Source organism: Oncorhynchus keta, unplaced genomic scaffold (assembly GCF_023373465.1).
Source record: "Oncorhynchus keta strain PuntledgeMale-10-30-2019 unplaced genomic scaffold, Oket_V2 Un_scaffold_187_pilon_pilon, whole genome shotgun sequence".
NCBI lineage: Eukaryota > Metazoa > Chordata > Actinopteri > Salmoniformes > Salmonidae > Oncorhynchus > Oncorhynchus keta.
The window spans coordinates 170,499-186,044 of record NW_026290840.1 but is presented as its reverse complement, the minus strand read 5'-3'; the positions used below and the strand labels follow the sequence as shown (position 1 = coordinate 186,044).

Genomic DNA, 15,546 nt, shown 5'->3' with positions numbered 1-15,546 from the left:
AGGGGTGCAAAGTCCTCGTCACTCAGCTCTCGTTGGATTGATTTCCTTCATCTCAGTCCTGAGACTCTTTCATACCCCCCCACAGGTTATACTGCTATTGACACACTTGTTCAATTATGCAACCGAATGTGACAACAGTAATTAATGAGGAAGTCTAGACCGTGCAGGTGAGTGCAGGTAGGCCAAGACAGAGACAGTTTGTGGATGGTTGTAGGTCGATTCCACTCTCTATGTTAATGTATTCATATATGCAAATACAGCCATGGAATTTATGCAAATGAAGCACGTATCATTTTATTTGAATACTATAAAAACAAATCCTGATACCACTAGAAAATGTATGTATATATATATATATATATATGAGTGAATTCCAATAGAAAGGGTGACATTTTACAATAATTTCAATACCTACATTCCCACACAAATCCCTGAACTCATTCAGTATTTGTCCATGCCAGTAAAATGGTTTATACGCAATTATTCAGTAAAAATCTGATGGATTTTAAAAATTCCAAAAGTTTGGAGTATTTTCATGGTGCATTTATTTTAATTGTTTTTAAAACTATTTCGCAATTTTGGCGAACCTCACTACTTTTAAATCGGGCTTAAAGACGACCTAACCAAGAGAACAAGAAAATATGTAAAGCATCGGGCGTAAAGACAACCTAACCTATAGAACAACAACTCATTTAAACCGTGTGTTTCTATAAGTGTATGTGTTGATGATCGACGTGGATTGTTGTAACTCACGAGGTTTTGGTTTCATTCATTAGTGTACATCCCCCTCCTCAACCCCTTCCCCCATTTTAGTGCTGGGAGCGGGTCTGAGTCGACACATGCAGCCGAGACAAATGGAGGAGAAACCCAACGGCTCCGGGAGTGGGTGTGTTGTTTCACACACGTTGTTAGTTACACAATAACGACACGACCAATAACCCACAGCTCTGACGAGACAAATAACTAACTAAAAACGACGTGGAAAATGTTACAGCAGCACCATAATCACAATCATAGTCTCCCCAAATGCACTGTTTGTAACAAACGTCTCGCTAACTTGATCTGACGACAGTTTATTCGATCTGAATCTTCATAAACAGCTGCGCGTAACGGTTACTTTGTAAACAAAAAAAAAGAGCGTAAATGAACAGTGTAAAATAATATCAGTGTATCGAATCAGTGGTCATGTCGTTACAATGTAACAACCATTTTCTGTGCCTCGCTCGTCTCCTGCTACAATGTTTCTGCTGCCTCCCTTCCACGTCCCGTGTCTACAGCAGCCCGCACTACTTGGTATTCCTGCGCAGAGGGCTTGCGCTATTACAGGGAGGAGGAGGAGGGGTGGCGGAGGCACGCCACTATTACAACCACTTTAACGGTGTTTTTATCACCCCCCGTGTCTTATACAAACCTTCTGAGTGACTCTCACAACACTTATTGAGGTATTATCGATGCGATGTGTTGTGGAGGGTTGAGCCCCGTCGGAGGGCCTATTTGACGGAAGCGCGGAGGGGTTTGTATGGTGGCCGGGCCTGGCTGTTTAGCGGTGGTACGGTCCTGAATGGAGGAAGTGTTTTCCTGCGGGGTAAACAGTGACAGCTATAGGGCAGACTCCCTCAGACCCCTAAAAACAAATCGAAAATGGATTCAGACAGTAAACTGGTCGCCCAGCTGAATTCTGGTGAGTAGAGCGAGCTGAATATGTGACATTTAGATGTTATAATTCTATCCAGTCGCTCCGGCGCCCTCCTCTGTAGCTAACCCGCTCCGTCCTCTCTCGCCCCTACAGAACTCTACTTCCTAATCGCCCGCTTTCTACAGTCTGGACCGTGCCAGAACGCAGCAGAGGTGGGTCCGATGGTATTTTAGGATTATTTATTATATTCACAGGTTTGTCTCGGTGTGTGATTTTGAGTTTTTAATCTATTTCCAGACGTTGATCCGGGAGGTGGAGGAGAAGGAGGTGAGTCGTGTATCTATGCTCGCCTCGCATCAAGCTGCTCTCTCTGCACTTTCTCATGTTGATTTTAAGCAGATTTCTCATTTAATGTTTAAAAACACAAATAGACGAGTTGATAGTGTTTGTGATCGGAACTGAACTGTGCATTTCCTGCAGCTACTGCCCACACGACGGGACTGGACGGGGAAGGAGCACCCAGGGAGATACGAAGATTTGGTAAGGCTCCTCTATAACTGAGAAAAAGTTTTTTAGAGAGAGCAAAATAAAAATTGAATTTCCCGCAATTTTTAAATCAGGAAAAAAAAAGTCAAAAAGGATTGTACCGAGAAAAACTGAACCTAACCCGGACCAGAGGAGGCAATGAGTATTGTCCTGGTCCATCGGGGACCCTGGGTTGAGAGTTTGGTGACAGGCATGTCCAAAACATTTAAATAGTAGTGAAAATGTGTGTGAATTGTTGGTACGTCATGAGTGTTGTGGCGTTGGATCGCGCGGGGGAGGGACTCCTGCGCCACAGCTTGCACGAGATGAAGGCGCCCAGCTCCTGCTGTAGAGAGAGCCTTGGTGTGTGTGTGTGTGTGTGTGTGTGTGTGTGTGTGTGGCTAAAACACACAAGCAGCGGGACGAGGTAAAACACTGCTTTTAGGAGAATATAAACAGTCATATCAGAAAGCACTGGGAAATAAAAATGTCCTTTTAAAGAGAGTTTTGTCAGAAGGAGAGTGGCAGGATGGGGACAGAGAGGAGTGTGTGTTATCTCAGGACTGAAGGAGAGGGGGAGAGAGGGGTGACATGGGGTAATATTGAGCTTAAATCTAATTATTATGGCTTTATTAATTAATCGACTAATTAGGTCAATTACATGGTGATTTTACATAATGCTATTGCAGCACTGCATGAATAACACCATGCAATGTCAATATAATACATATTTTAGTGTTTTGAGATCAAGTGTTTAGATATTTTAAAACTTTTATATTTCTGGCAAATGATCATAACCTTAATCTTTTTTAAATCCATTTTTCCATGACATGGTTATTTTAATTTTAGTTTTCTACATCATCAGTAGCCTACAGTAGCCTCATGATCTTTTGCAGACTCGACTAAAACTAAATCTATACATTTATAGAACAACAATATTGACAGTGTGTCTGTCTACTCCCCCCTCCTCCTCCTCTCCTCTCCTTGCTCTGCCATTTCTCCCTCCGCCAGTGGGGGTTGTGATGCGGCTGGCCGGGCCTACTGTCTCAGTCCTTCACTGCTTCATCTTAAGATGCGACATGTTCTTAAAGGTGAACTATGCAGAAATCGCTCCGCCATTTCCTGGTTGCTAAAATTCTAATAGTTTGCCTAATTTCAGTTTATGTGACAAAACAAGCAAGTTTAGTGTCGAGAATCATTGTACCATCTAAACCGCTGTGAAATATATTTTCCATAACCAAGAATATTGTATGTTCAGCTGTTTGAAGCTAGTGTACAATACCTAAAATAATAGACAAATTTTTTTTAACTTAATAACAGGAATCATAGAAATAGAGCACATAGAACAGATCAACCTCTTCATAGACTGTCTTTTAATGATAATGACAGATCTATAACACATAGAACATATCATATATTTATAACAATAACAATTATTTATATATTAATAAAGACAATTATGGTAATTATTATGGTGATATTATTATGATGGTCCGTGTTTTCTCCCTCTAATAGATGTCTTTTGGTGATATTAGTGATGATGATAGTGATATTAGTGATGATGATGATAGTGGTATTAGTGATACTGATAATAGTGATATTAGTGATACTGATGATAGTGATATTAGTGATGATGATAATAGTGATGTTAGTGATACTGATGATAGTGATACTAGTGATACTGATGATAGTGGTATTAGTGATACTGATGATAGTGATATTAGTGATACTGATGATAGTGGTGTTTCTGATAATAATAATGATTATGCTTATATTAGTGATGATGTTAGTGATAATAGTGATATAAGTCCTTCTGTAGCTCAGTTGTAGCTCAGTTGGTAGAGCATGGCGCTTGTAACGCCAGGGTAGTGGGTTCGATCCACTACTAGCTTTGGATAAAAGCGTCTGCTAAATGGCATATATTATTATATTATTATATTATAATAACAATAATGATGATGATAGTGATGATGATAGTGATATTAGTGATAATGATGATGATAGTGATATTAGTGATAATGATGATGATAGTGATGATGATAGTGATGATGATAGTGATATTAGTGATAATGATGATGATAGTGATATTTGTGATAATGATGATGATAGTGCTGTTAGTGATAATGATGGTAATAGTGATATTAGTGATACTAATGATGATAGTGATATTAGTGATAATGATGATGTTAGTGATAATGATGATGATAGTGATATTAGTGATCATATGAATGATGATAGTGCTATTACTGATGTTAGTGCTATTAGTGACAATAATGATGTTAGTAATAATGATGATATAGTGATAATAGTAATGATGATAGTGAGATTAGTGATAATGATGCTTTTAGTGATAATGATGATGTTAGCGGTAATGATAAAATGGTTTTAGCGATAATGTTGATGTTAGCGATAATGATAATGACGATGATAATTATGCATACATTGGTATTAGTGATAATGATGATGTTAGTGATAATGATGATGATATTGATGATAGTGATATTAGTGATAATAATGATGATAGTGATATTAGTGATAATGATGATGTTAGTGATAATGATGATGATAGTGATATTATTGATCATATTGATGATGATAGTGCTATTACTGATGTTAGTGATATTAGTGACAATAATGATGTTAGTAATAATGATGATATAGTGGTAATAGTAATGATGATGATATCGCTGTTAGTGATAATGATGATGAGAGTGATATTAGTGATAGTGATGATGATAGTGTAATTAGTGATAATAGTAATGATGATGTTAGTGATGTCAGTGATAATGATGATGATGTTAGTGATGTCAGTGATAATGATGATGATGTTAGTGATGTCAGTGATAATGATGATGATGGTAGTGATACTATTGATGATGTTAGTGATAATGATGAATGATGATGATAGTGATGTTAGTGATAATGATGATGATTGTGATGTTAGTGATTGATGATAGTGATGTTAGTGATAATGATGATGATGTTAGTGATAACGATATTATTGATGTTAGTGTTAACACCGATGATAATGACGTTATTGATAATGGCGACGATAATGATGTCAGTGATAATGATTATAGTGATGTTAGCGATAACGATGATGATAATGATGTTAGTGATACCAATGATGATAGTGATGTTAGTGATAATGACGATGTTAGTGATAATGACAACGATAGTGATGTTAGTGATAATAATGATAATAGTGCTATTAGTGCTAATAATGATAATAGTGCTATTAGTGATAATAATAATGGTAATGATATTACTGGTGATGTTAGTGCTATTAGTGATAATGATGATAGTGATATTAAATCAAATCAAAATTTATTTGTCACATAACATGCTTACTTACAAGCCCTTAACCAACAGTGCAGTTCAAGAAGAGTTAAGAAAATATTTACCAAGTAGACTAAAATAAAAAGCAATAATAAAAAGTAACACAATAAGAATAACGAGTCTATATACAGGGGACACCGGTACCAAGTCAGTGCAGGTGTACAGGCTAGTTGAGGTCATCTGTACATGGAGGTAGGGGTGAAGTGACTATGCATAGGTAATAAACAACAGTGAGTAGCAGTAGTGTACAGGCTAGTTGAGGTCATCTGTACATGGAGGTAGGGGTGAAGTGACTATGCATAGGTAATAAACAACAGCGAGTAGCAGCAGTGTACAGGCTAGTTGAGGTCACCTGTACATGGAGGTAGGGGTGAAGTGACTATGCATAGGTAATAAACAACAGCGAGTAGCAGTAGTGTACAGGCTAGTTGAGGTCATCTGTACATGGAGGTAGGGGTGAAGTGACTATATATAGGTAATAAACAACAGCGAGTAGCAGCAGTGTACAGGCTAGTTGAGGTCATCTGTACATGGAGGTAGGGGTGAAGTGACTATGCATAGGTAATAAACAACAGCGAGTAGCAGTAGTGTACAGGCTAGTTGAGGTCATCTGTACATGTAGGTAGGGGTGAAGTGACTATATATAGGTAATAAACAACAGCGAGTAGCAGCAGTGTACAGGCTAGTTGAGGTCATCTGTACATGGAGGTAGGGGTGAAGTGACTATGCATAGGTAATAAACAACAGCGAGTAGCAGTAGTGTTCAAAGGGCGGTCAATGTAAATGTTCTGGTGGTGATTTTATGAATTGTTCAGAAGTCTTATGGCTTGAGGGTAGAAGCTGATATTAGTGATCATATTAATGATGATAGTGCTATTACTGATGTTAGTGATAATGAGGAGCCTTTTGGTTCGAGACTTGGCGCTGCAGTAGTGCTTGCTGTGCGGTAGCAGAGAAAACAGTCTATATCTTGGGTGACTGGAGTCTCTGACAATTTGATGGGCTTTCCTCTGACGCCGCCCATTATATTGGTCCTGGATGCCAGGAAGCTTGGTCCCAGTGATGTACTGAGCCTTTCGCACTACTCTCTGTAGCGCCTTACGGTCAGATGCCGAGCAGTTGCCATACCAGGCGGTGATGTAACCGTTTAGGAGGCTCTCGATGGTGCTCCACTACAGCCCTGTCAATGTTAATGGGGCCCTGTTCAGCCCGCCTTTTCCTGTAGTCCACGATCAGCTCCTTAGTCTTGCTCACATTGAGGGAGAGGTTGTTGTCCTGGCAGCACATTGCCAGTTCTCTGACCTCCTCCCTATTGGCCGTCTCATCGTTGTCGGTGATCAGGCCTTCCACTGTTGTGTCTTCAGCAAACTTAGTCATGATGTTGGAGTTGTGTTTGGCCACGCAGTCGTGGGTGAGCAGGGAATACAGGAGGGGACAAAGTACACACAACTGAGGGGCGCAAGTTTTAAGGATCAGCGAGGCAGAAGTGTTGTTGCCTACTCTTACCACCTAGTGGCGCCCGTCAGGAAGTCCAGGATCCAGTTCCATGGCTACCGACGTGAGTGCCACAGGCGGTAATCATTTAGGCAGGTTACCTTCGCTTTCTTGGGCATATGGACTATGGTGGTCTGCTTGAAACATGTAGGTATTACAGACTCGATCAGGTAGAAGTTGAAAATATCAGCGAAGACACTTGACAGTTGGTTCACACATGCTTTGAGTACATGTCCTGGTAATCCATCTGGCCCAGCGACTTTGTAAATGTTGACCTGTTTAAAGGTTTTGTTCACATTGGCTACATTGGCTACAGCTGGTGCTCTCATGCATGCTTCAGTGTTGCTTGCCTCGAAGCGAGCATAAATGGCATTTAACTCGTCTGGTCGGCTCGCGTCACTGGGCAGCTCGTGTCTGGGTTTCCCTTTGTAGTCCATAATAGTTTTCAAGCCCTGCCACATCCGACAAGTGTCAGAGCCGGTGTAGTAGGATTCAATCTTAATCCTGTATTGATGCTTTTCTTGTTTGATGGTTTGTCTGAGGGCATAGCTGGTTTTCTTATAAGCGTCCGGATTAGTGTCCCGCTCCTTGAAAGCTGCAGCTCTAGCCTTTAGCTCGATGTGGATGTTGCCTGTAATTCATGGCTTCTGGTTGGGATATGTACGTACAGTCACTGTGGGGACGACGTCATCGATGCACCTATTGATGTAGCCGATAACTGATGTGGTGTACTCCTCAATGCCGTTGGATGAATCCCAGAACATATTCCAGTCTGTGCTACAAAACAGTCCTGTAGCGTAGCAACCACGTCATCTGACCACTTCCGTATTGAGCGAGGCACTGGTACTTCCTGCTTTAGTTTTTGATTGTAAGCAGGAATCAGGAGGATATAATTATGGTCATATTTGCCAAATGGAGAACGGGGGAGAGCTTTGTATGCATCTCTGTATCTGGTGTAGAGGAGGTCTTAGATTTTTTTTCCCTGGTTGCACATGTGACACGATGGTAAAACTGATTTAAGTTTTCCCGCGTTAAAGTCCAAAGCCACTAGGAGCGCCGCTTCTGGTTGAGGATTTTCTTCTTTGCTTATAGAGTTGGTTGAGTGCGGTCTTAGTGCCAGCTTCACTTTGTGGTGGTCAATAGACGGCTATGAATAATATAGATGAGAACTCTCTTGGTAGACAGTGTGGTCTGCAGCTTATCATAAGGTACTGTTCTGCCGGTACATGGAAAATCTCGCGAGCTCTATATTGTCCGTATCTTCGTTCAGCCACGTCTCGGTGAAACATAAGATGTTACAGTTTTTAATGTCCCGTTGGGTAGGATAATCTTAATTGTAGGTCATCTATTTTATTGTCCAATGATTGCACGTTAGCAAGAAGAATGGAAGGCATTGGGAGTTTACTCGCTCAATTCCGGATTCTCAGAAGGCTGCCCGATCTGCAGCCTCTTTTCCGGAGTCTTTTCTTCGCGTAAAAGGCGTGGATCTGGGCCTGTTCCAGTGAAAGCAGGATATCCTTCTCGTCGGACTCGTTAATGGAAAATGTTTTCTTCCAGTCCGCTGTGAGTAATCGCTTTTCAGATGTCCAGAATGTTTTTTCGGTCATAAGAGACGGTAGCAGCAACATTATTAACACAATAAGTAAAAAAATGAAGTTACACAAAATGCAAAAACAAAATAACAAAATAGCACAATTGGTTGGGAGAATGGCAAACGTCAGCCGTGATCTTCGGTGCCATCTTAACAAGATTATCATTATTATATTGGTGATGATGATGATGATAATGATGGTTTTATTAGCTACCACACACACATGCTCTATGCATTCACTTATAGTTGTATTAATGAGTGTGTTCTTATGAAACGGATCACGTCTGCAGACCAATGAGATAGAAGGTAATTAAAGGTTCATTCATTGGTGTGTGTGTGTATGTGTGTGTGTGTGTTTGTGTGTGTGTGCGCACAGTGGAGTGCCGGTGCAGAATGTACAGATAACAGAGGAGAGGGAAGGACTGACGGACTGAGAGGGAGTGTATCTAATTGGGCAGCAGAGCTGCTTGGTGTGTGTGTGTGTGTTTCTAATTGGGCAGCAGATCTGCTCGGTGTGTGTGTGTGTCTAAGTGGGCAGCAGATCTGCTCGGTGTGTGTGTGTGTGTGTGTGTGTGTGTGTGTGTGTGTGTGTGTGTGTGTGTGTGTGTGTGTGTGTGTGTGTGTGTGTGTGTGTGTGTGTGTGTGTGTGTGTGTGTCTAAGTGGGCAGCAGATCTGCTCGGTGTGTGTGTGTGTGTGTCTAATTGGGCAGCAGATCTGCTCGGTGTCTGTGTCTGTGTGTGTGTCTAATTGGGCAGCAGATCTGCTCGGTGTGTGTGTCTGTGTGTGTGTCTAATTGGGCAGCAGATCTGCTCGGTGTGTGTGTCTGTGTGTGTGTCTAAGTGGGCAGCAGATCTGCTCGGTGTGTGTGTCTGTGTGTGTGTCTAATTGGGCAGCAGAGCGGCTCGATTTGTGTGTGTGCTGTCTGAAAAGTAGGCCATGCATTTTAAGAAGATATCTTGGCTCTGTACAACATCTACATATGTAATTGTACTGAATGTATTTGTACTGAATGTAATTATATGGAGAATAGGGAATACTGTAGTCATACTGACCTTACTGCTGTAATGGCTGGTCAGCTTTTAACCGTAACCTGAATTATTTGTGTGTGTGTGTGTGTGTGCAGGTGAAGCTGTATGGCCACATCAGTCCGGACCACCTGCTGCAGGTGTGCCAGAGGGTGTGTCCTCTTCTGGAGGAGGTGGTTCCTGCCAGCGTCCCTGGGATCCACAGTCTGCTGGGGGCGGGGCGACAGAGCCTGCTACGTACCAATAAGAGTCAGTACTGTAATCACATGACATGTTAGCCTGCTACTCACCAATAAGAGTCAGTACTGTAATCACATGGTATGTTGGCATGCTACGCACCAATAAGAGTCAGTACTGTAATCACATGGTATGTTGGCATGCTACGCACCAATAAGAGTCAGTACTGTAATCACATGGTATGTTGGCATGCTACTCACCAATAAGAGTCAGTACTGTAATCACATGATATGTTAGCCTGCTACGCACCAATAAGAGTCAGTACTGTAATCACATGATATGTTAGCCTGCTACGCACCAATAAGAGTCAGTACTGTAATCACATGATATGTTAGCCTGCTACGCACCAATAAGAGTCAGTACTGTAATCACATGACATGTTAGCCTGCTACGTACCAATAAGAGTCAGTACTGTAATCACATGATATGTTAGCCTGCTACGTACCAATAAGAGTCAGTACTGTAATCACATGACATGTTAGCCTGCTACGTACCAATAAGAGTCAGTACTGTAATCACATGACATGTTAGCCTGCTACACATATGACCTTCCTGTGACATCGGGTGGTGTAGGTGTCCTGGAGGGCAGGTAGTTTGCCCCCGGTGATGCGTTGTGCAGACCTCAATACTCTCTGGAGAGCCTTACGGTTGAGGGCGGAGCAGTTGCCGTACCAGGCGGTGATACAGCCCGACAGGATGCTCTCGATTGTGCATCTGTAAAAGTTTGTGAGTGCTTTTGGTGACAAGCCGAATTTCTCCAGCCTTCCTTAGGTTGAAGAGGCGCTGCTGCGCCTTCTTCACAGTGCTGTCTGTGTGGGTGGACCAATTCAGTTTGTCCTTGATGTGTACGCGGAGGAACTAAAAACTTACCACCCTCTCCATTACTGGCCACGCAGTCGTGGGTGAACAGGAAGTACAGGAGAGGGCTCAGAATGCACCCTTGTGGGGCCCCAGTGTTGAGGATCAGCGGGGTGGAGATGTTGTTACCTACCCTCACCACCTGGAGGCGGCCCGTCAAAGTCCAGTACCCAGTTGCACAGGGTGGGGTCGAGACCCAGGGTCTCGAGCTTGATGACGAGCTTGGAGGGTACTATGGTGTTGAATGCTGAGCTGTAGTCGATGAACAGCATTCTCACATAGGTCTTCCCCTTGTCCAGATGGGTTAGGCCAGTGTGGTTGCGATTGCATTGTCTGTGGACCTGTTGGGGCGTTAAGCAAATTGGAGTGGGTCTAGGGTGTCAGGTAGGGTGGAGGTGATATGGTCCTTGACTAGTCTCTCAAAGCAGTCGTTTCGCTCAGTCACCTTCGTTTTCTTGGGAACAGGAACAATGGTGGCCCTCTTGAAGCATGTGGGAACAGCAGACTGGGATAAGGATTGATTGAATACGTCTGTAAACACACCAGCCAGCTGGTCTGCGCATGCTCTGAGGGCGCGGCTGGGGATGCCGTCTGGGCCTGCAGCCTTGCGAGGGTTGACACGTTTAAATAACACGTTGGCTGCAGTGAAGGAGAGTCCACAGGTTTTGGTAGAGGGGCAGTGTCAGTGGCACTGTATTGTCCTCAAAGAGAGCAAAGAAGTTATTTAGTCTGTCTGGGAGCAAGACTTCCTGGTATATAGTCTACTGGGTACATATATAGCCTGCTGGGTACATATATAGCCTGCTGGGTACACATATAGTCTACTGGGTACATATATAGCCTACTGGGTACATATATAGCCTGCTGGGTACATATATAGTCTACTGGGTACATATATAGCCTGCTGGGTACATATATAGTCTACTGGGTACATATATAGCCTACTGGGTACATATATAGCCTGCTGGGTACACATATAGTCTAATGGGTACATATATAGTCTACTGGGTACATATATAGCCTGCTGGGTACATATATAGTCTACTGGGTACATATATAGCCTGCTGGGTACATATATAGCCTACTGGGTACATATATAGCCTGCTGGGTACACATATAGTCTAATGGGTACATATATAGCCTACTGGGTACATATAGCCTGCTGGGTATATATATAGCCTGCTGGGTACACATATAGCCTGCTAGGTACACATATAGCCTACTGGGTACATATATAGCCTACTGGGTACACATATAGCCTACTGGGTACATATATAGCCTGCTGGGTACATATATAGCCTGCTGGGTACATATATAGCCTGACGGGTACATATATAGCCTACTGGGTACACATATAGTCTACTGGGTACATATATAGCCTACTGGGTACATATATAGCCTGCTGGGTACACATATAGCCTACTGGATACATATATAGCCTACTTGGTACATATATAGCCTACTGGGTACATATATAGCCTACTTGGTACATATATAGCCTACTGGGTACATATATAGACTACTGGGTACATATATAGCCTACTGGGTACATATATAGCCTGCTGGGTACATACAGTGGGGCAAAAGTATTTAGTCATCCACCAATTGTGCAAGTTCTCCCACTTAAAAAGATGAGAGAGGCCTGTAATTTTCATCAAAGGTACACTTAAACTATTACAGACAAAATGAGAAAAAAAATCCAGAAAATCTAAAAACAAATTTATTTGCAAATTATGGTAGAAAATCAGTATTTGGTCACCTACAAACAAGCAAGATTTCTGGCTCTTAAAGACCTGTAACTTCTTCTTTAAGAGGCTCCTCTGTCCTCCACTCGTTACCTGTATTAATGGCACCTGTTTGAACTTGTTATCAGTATAAAAGACACCTGTCCACAACCTCAAACAGTCACACTCCAAACTCCACTATGTCCAAGACCAAAGAGCTGTCAAAGGACACCAGAAACAAAATTGTAGACCTGCACCAGGCTGGGAAGACTGAATCTGCAATAGGTAAGCAGCTTGGTTTGAAGAAATCAACTGTGGGAGCAATTATTAGGAAATGGAAGACATACGAAACCACTGATAAGCTCCCTCGATCTGGGGCTCCACGCAAGATCTCACCCCGTGGGGTCAAAATGATCACAAGAATGGTGAGCAAAAATCCCAGAACCACACGGGGGGACCTAGTGAATGACCTGCAGAGAGCTGGGACCAAAGTAACAAGCCTACCATCAGTAACACACTACGCCGCCAGGGACTCAAATCCTGCAGTGCCAGACGTGTCCCCCTGCTTAAGCCAGTACATGTCCAGGCCCGTCTGAAGTTTGCTAGAGAGCATTTGGATGATCCAGAAGAAGATTGGGAGAATGTCATATGGTCAGATGAAACCAAAATATAACTTTTTGGTAAAAACTCAACTCGTCGTGTTTGGAGGACAAAGAATGCTGAGTTGCATCCAAAGAACACCATACCTACTGTGAAGCATGGGGGTGGAAACATCATGCTTTGGGGCTGTTTTTCTGCAAAGGGACCAGGACGACTGATCCGTGTAAAGGAAAGAATGAATGTATCATGAGTGAAAACCTCCTTCCATCAGCATTGAAGGCATTGAAGGCATCAGCATTGAAGGCATCAGCATTGAAGGCATTGAAGATGAAATGTGGCTGGGTCTTTCAGCATGACAATGATCCCAAACACACTGCCCGGGCAACGAAGGAGTAGCTTCGTAAGAAGCATTTTAAGGTCCTGGAGTCTCCAGATCTCAACCCCATAGAAAATCTTTGGAGGAAGTTGAAAGTCCGTGTTGCCCAGCAACAGCCCCAAAACATCACTGCTCTAGAGGAGATCTGCATAGAGGAATGGGCCAAAATACCAGCAACAGTGTGTGAAAACCTTGTGAAGACTTACAGAAAATGTTTGGCCGATTTCAAGTTTTCTTAAAATTCGGAAATCGGTAATTTTGGACAACGATTTGGCCGATTTAAACCATTTTTTTTTACACCTTTATTTAATCTTTACTTAACTATGCAAGTTAGTTAAGAACACATTTTTATTTTCAATGATGGCCTAGGAACGGTGGGTTCACTGCCTTGTTCTTGGGCAGAATGACAGATTTTCACCTATTCAGCTCGGGTGATTCTGTCTTGCAACATTACAGTTAACTAGTCCAACGCTCTAACCACCTGCCTCTCATTGCACTCCACGAGGAGACTGCCTGTTAAGCGAATGCAGTAAGCCAAGGTAAGTTGCTAGCTGGCATTAAACTTATCTTATAAAAAACAATCAATCAATCATAATCACTAGTTAACTACACATGGTTGATGATATTACTAGTTTATCTAGCGTGTCCTGCGTTGCATATAATCGATGCAATGCGTATCGTTGCTCCAATGTGTACCTAACCATAAACATCAATGCCTTTCTTAAAATCAATACACAGAAGTATTTATTTTTAAACCTGCATATTTAGCTGAAAGAAATCCAGGTTAGCAGGCAATATTAACCAGGTGAAATTGTGTCACTTCTCTTGCGTTCATTGCACGCAGTCAGTGTATATGCAACAGTTTGGGCCGCCTAATTTGCCAGAATTTTACGTAATTATGACATAACATTGAAGGTTGTACAATATATCAGGAAAATTTAGACTTAGGGATGCCACCCGTTAGATAAAATACCGAACGGTTCCGTATTTCACTGAAAGAATAAACGTCTTGTTTTCAAAATTATAGTTTCCGGTTTCGACCATATTAATGACCAAAGGCTCGTATTTCTGTGTGTTATTATGTTATAATTAAGTCTATGATTTGATAGAGCAGTCTGTCTGAGCGATGGTAGGCAACAGCAGGCTCGTAAGCAGTCATTCAAACAGCACTTTCGTGCGTTTTGCCAGCAGCTCTTCGTTGTGCGTCAAGCATTGCACTGTTTATGACTTCAAACCGATCAACTCCCGAGATTAGGCTGGTGTAACCGATGTGAAATGGCTAGCTAGTTAGCAGGGTGCGCGCTAATAGTGTTTCAAATGCGTTTCAAACTCGCTCTGAGACTTGGAGTGGTTGTTCCCCTTGCTCTGCATGGGTGACGCTGCTTCAATGGTGGCTGTTGTCGTTGTGTTGCTGGTTCGAGCCCAGGGAGGAGCGAGGAGAGGGACGGAAGCTACACTGTTACACTGGCAATACTAAAGTGCATATAAGAACATCCAATAGTCAAAGGTATATGAAATACAAATGGTATAGAGAGTAATAGTCCTATAATTCCTATAATAACTACAACCTAAAACCTCTTACCTGGGAATATTGAAGACTCATGTTAAAAGGAAGCTTTCATATGTTCTCATGTTCTGAGCAAGGAACTTAAACGTTAGCTTTCTTACATAGCACATATTGCACTTTTACTTTCTTCTCCAACACTTTGTTTTTGCATTATTTAAACCTGAACAAGGCAGTTAACCCGCTGTTCCTAGGCCATCATTGAAAGTAAGAATGTGTTCTGACTTGCCTAGTTAAATAAAGGTGTAAAAAAATCGTCACACAAAAATACAGATTTCAGATTGTTATGAAAACTTGAAATCGGACCTAATTAACCGGCCATTCCGATTAATCGGCAGACCTCTACCGTAGTCTGGCTTTTTATAGCGGTCTTGGAGCAGTGACTTCTTCCTTGCTGAGCAACATTTCAGGTTATGTCGATATTGGACTTGTTTTACTGTGTATATACATACTTAAAAAATTGCAGACCTCCACAAGTCTGGTTCATCCTTGGGAGCAATTTCCAAATGCCTGAAGGTACCACGTTCATCTGTACGAACAATAGTACGCAAGTATAAACATCATGGGACCACGCAG

At 42.1% G+C, this 15,546-nt stretch overlaps 1 protein-coding gene across 2 annotated transcripts in view; it reads left to right on the top strand.

The window, feature by feature from the left end:
* The first annotated feature begins 1,389 nt into the window (after positions 1 to 1,389).
* Positions 1,390 to 15,546, top strand: part of phip (pleckstrin homology domain interacting protein) — a 129,321-nt gene continuing 115,164 nt past the window's right edge. For both annotated transcript variants that reach the window (XM_052514659.1, XM_052514658.1), the window contains exons 1-5: positions 1,390 to 1,681; positions 1,790 to 1,848; positions 1,934 to 1,963; positions 2,117 to 2,176; positions 9,710 to 9,860. In XM_052514659.1, the coding sequence (XP_052370619.1) occupies positions 1,642 to 1,681; positions 1,790 to 1,848; positions 1,934 to 1,963; positions 2,117 to 2,176; positions 9,710 to 9,860 (340 nt within the window). In that variant the 5' untranslated portion in view covers positions 1,390 to 1,641. The remainder of the gene's footprint in view (positions 1,682 to 1,789; positions 1,849 to 1,933; positions 1,964 to 2,116; positions 2,177 to 9,709; positions 9,861 to 15,546) is intronic.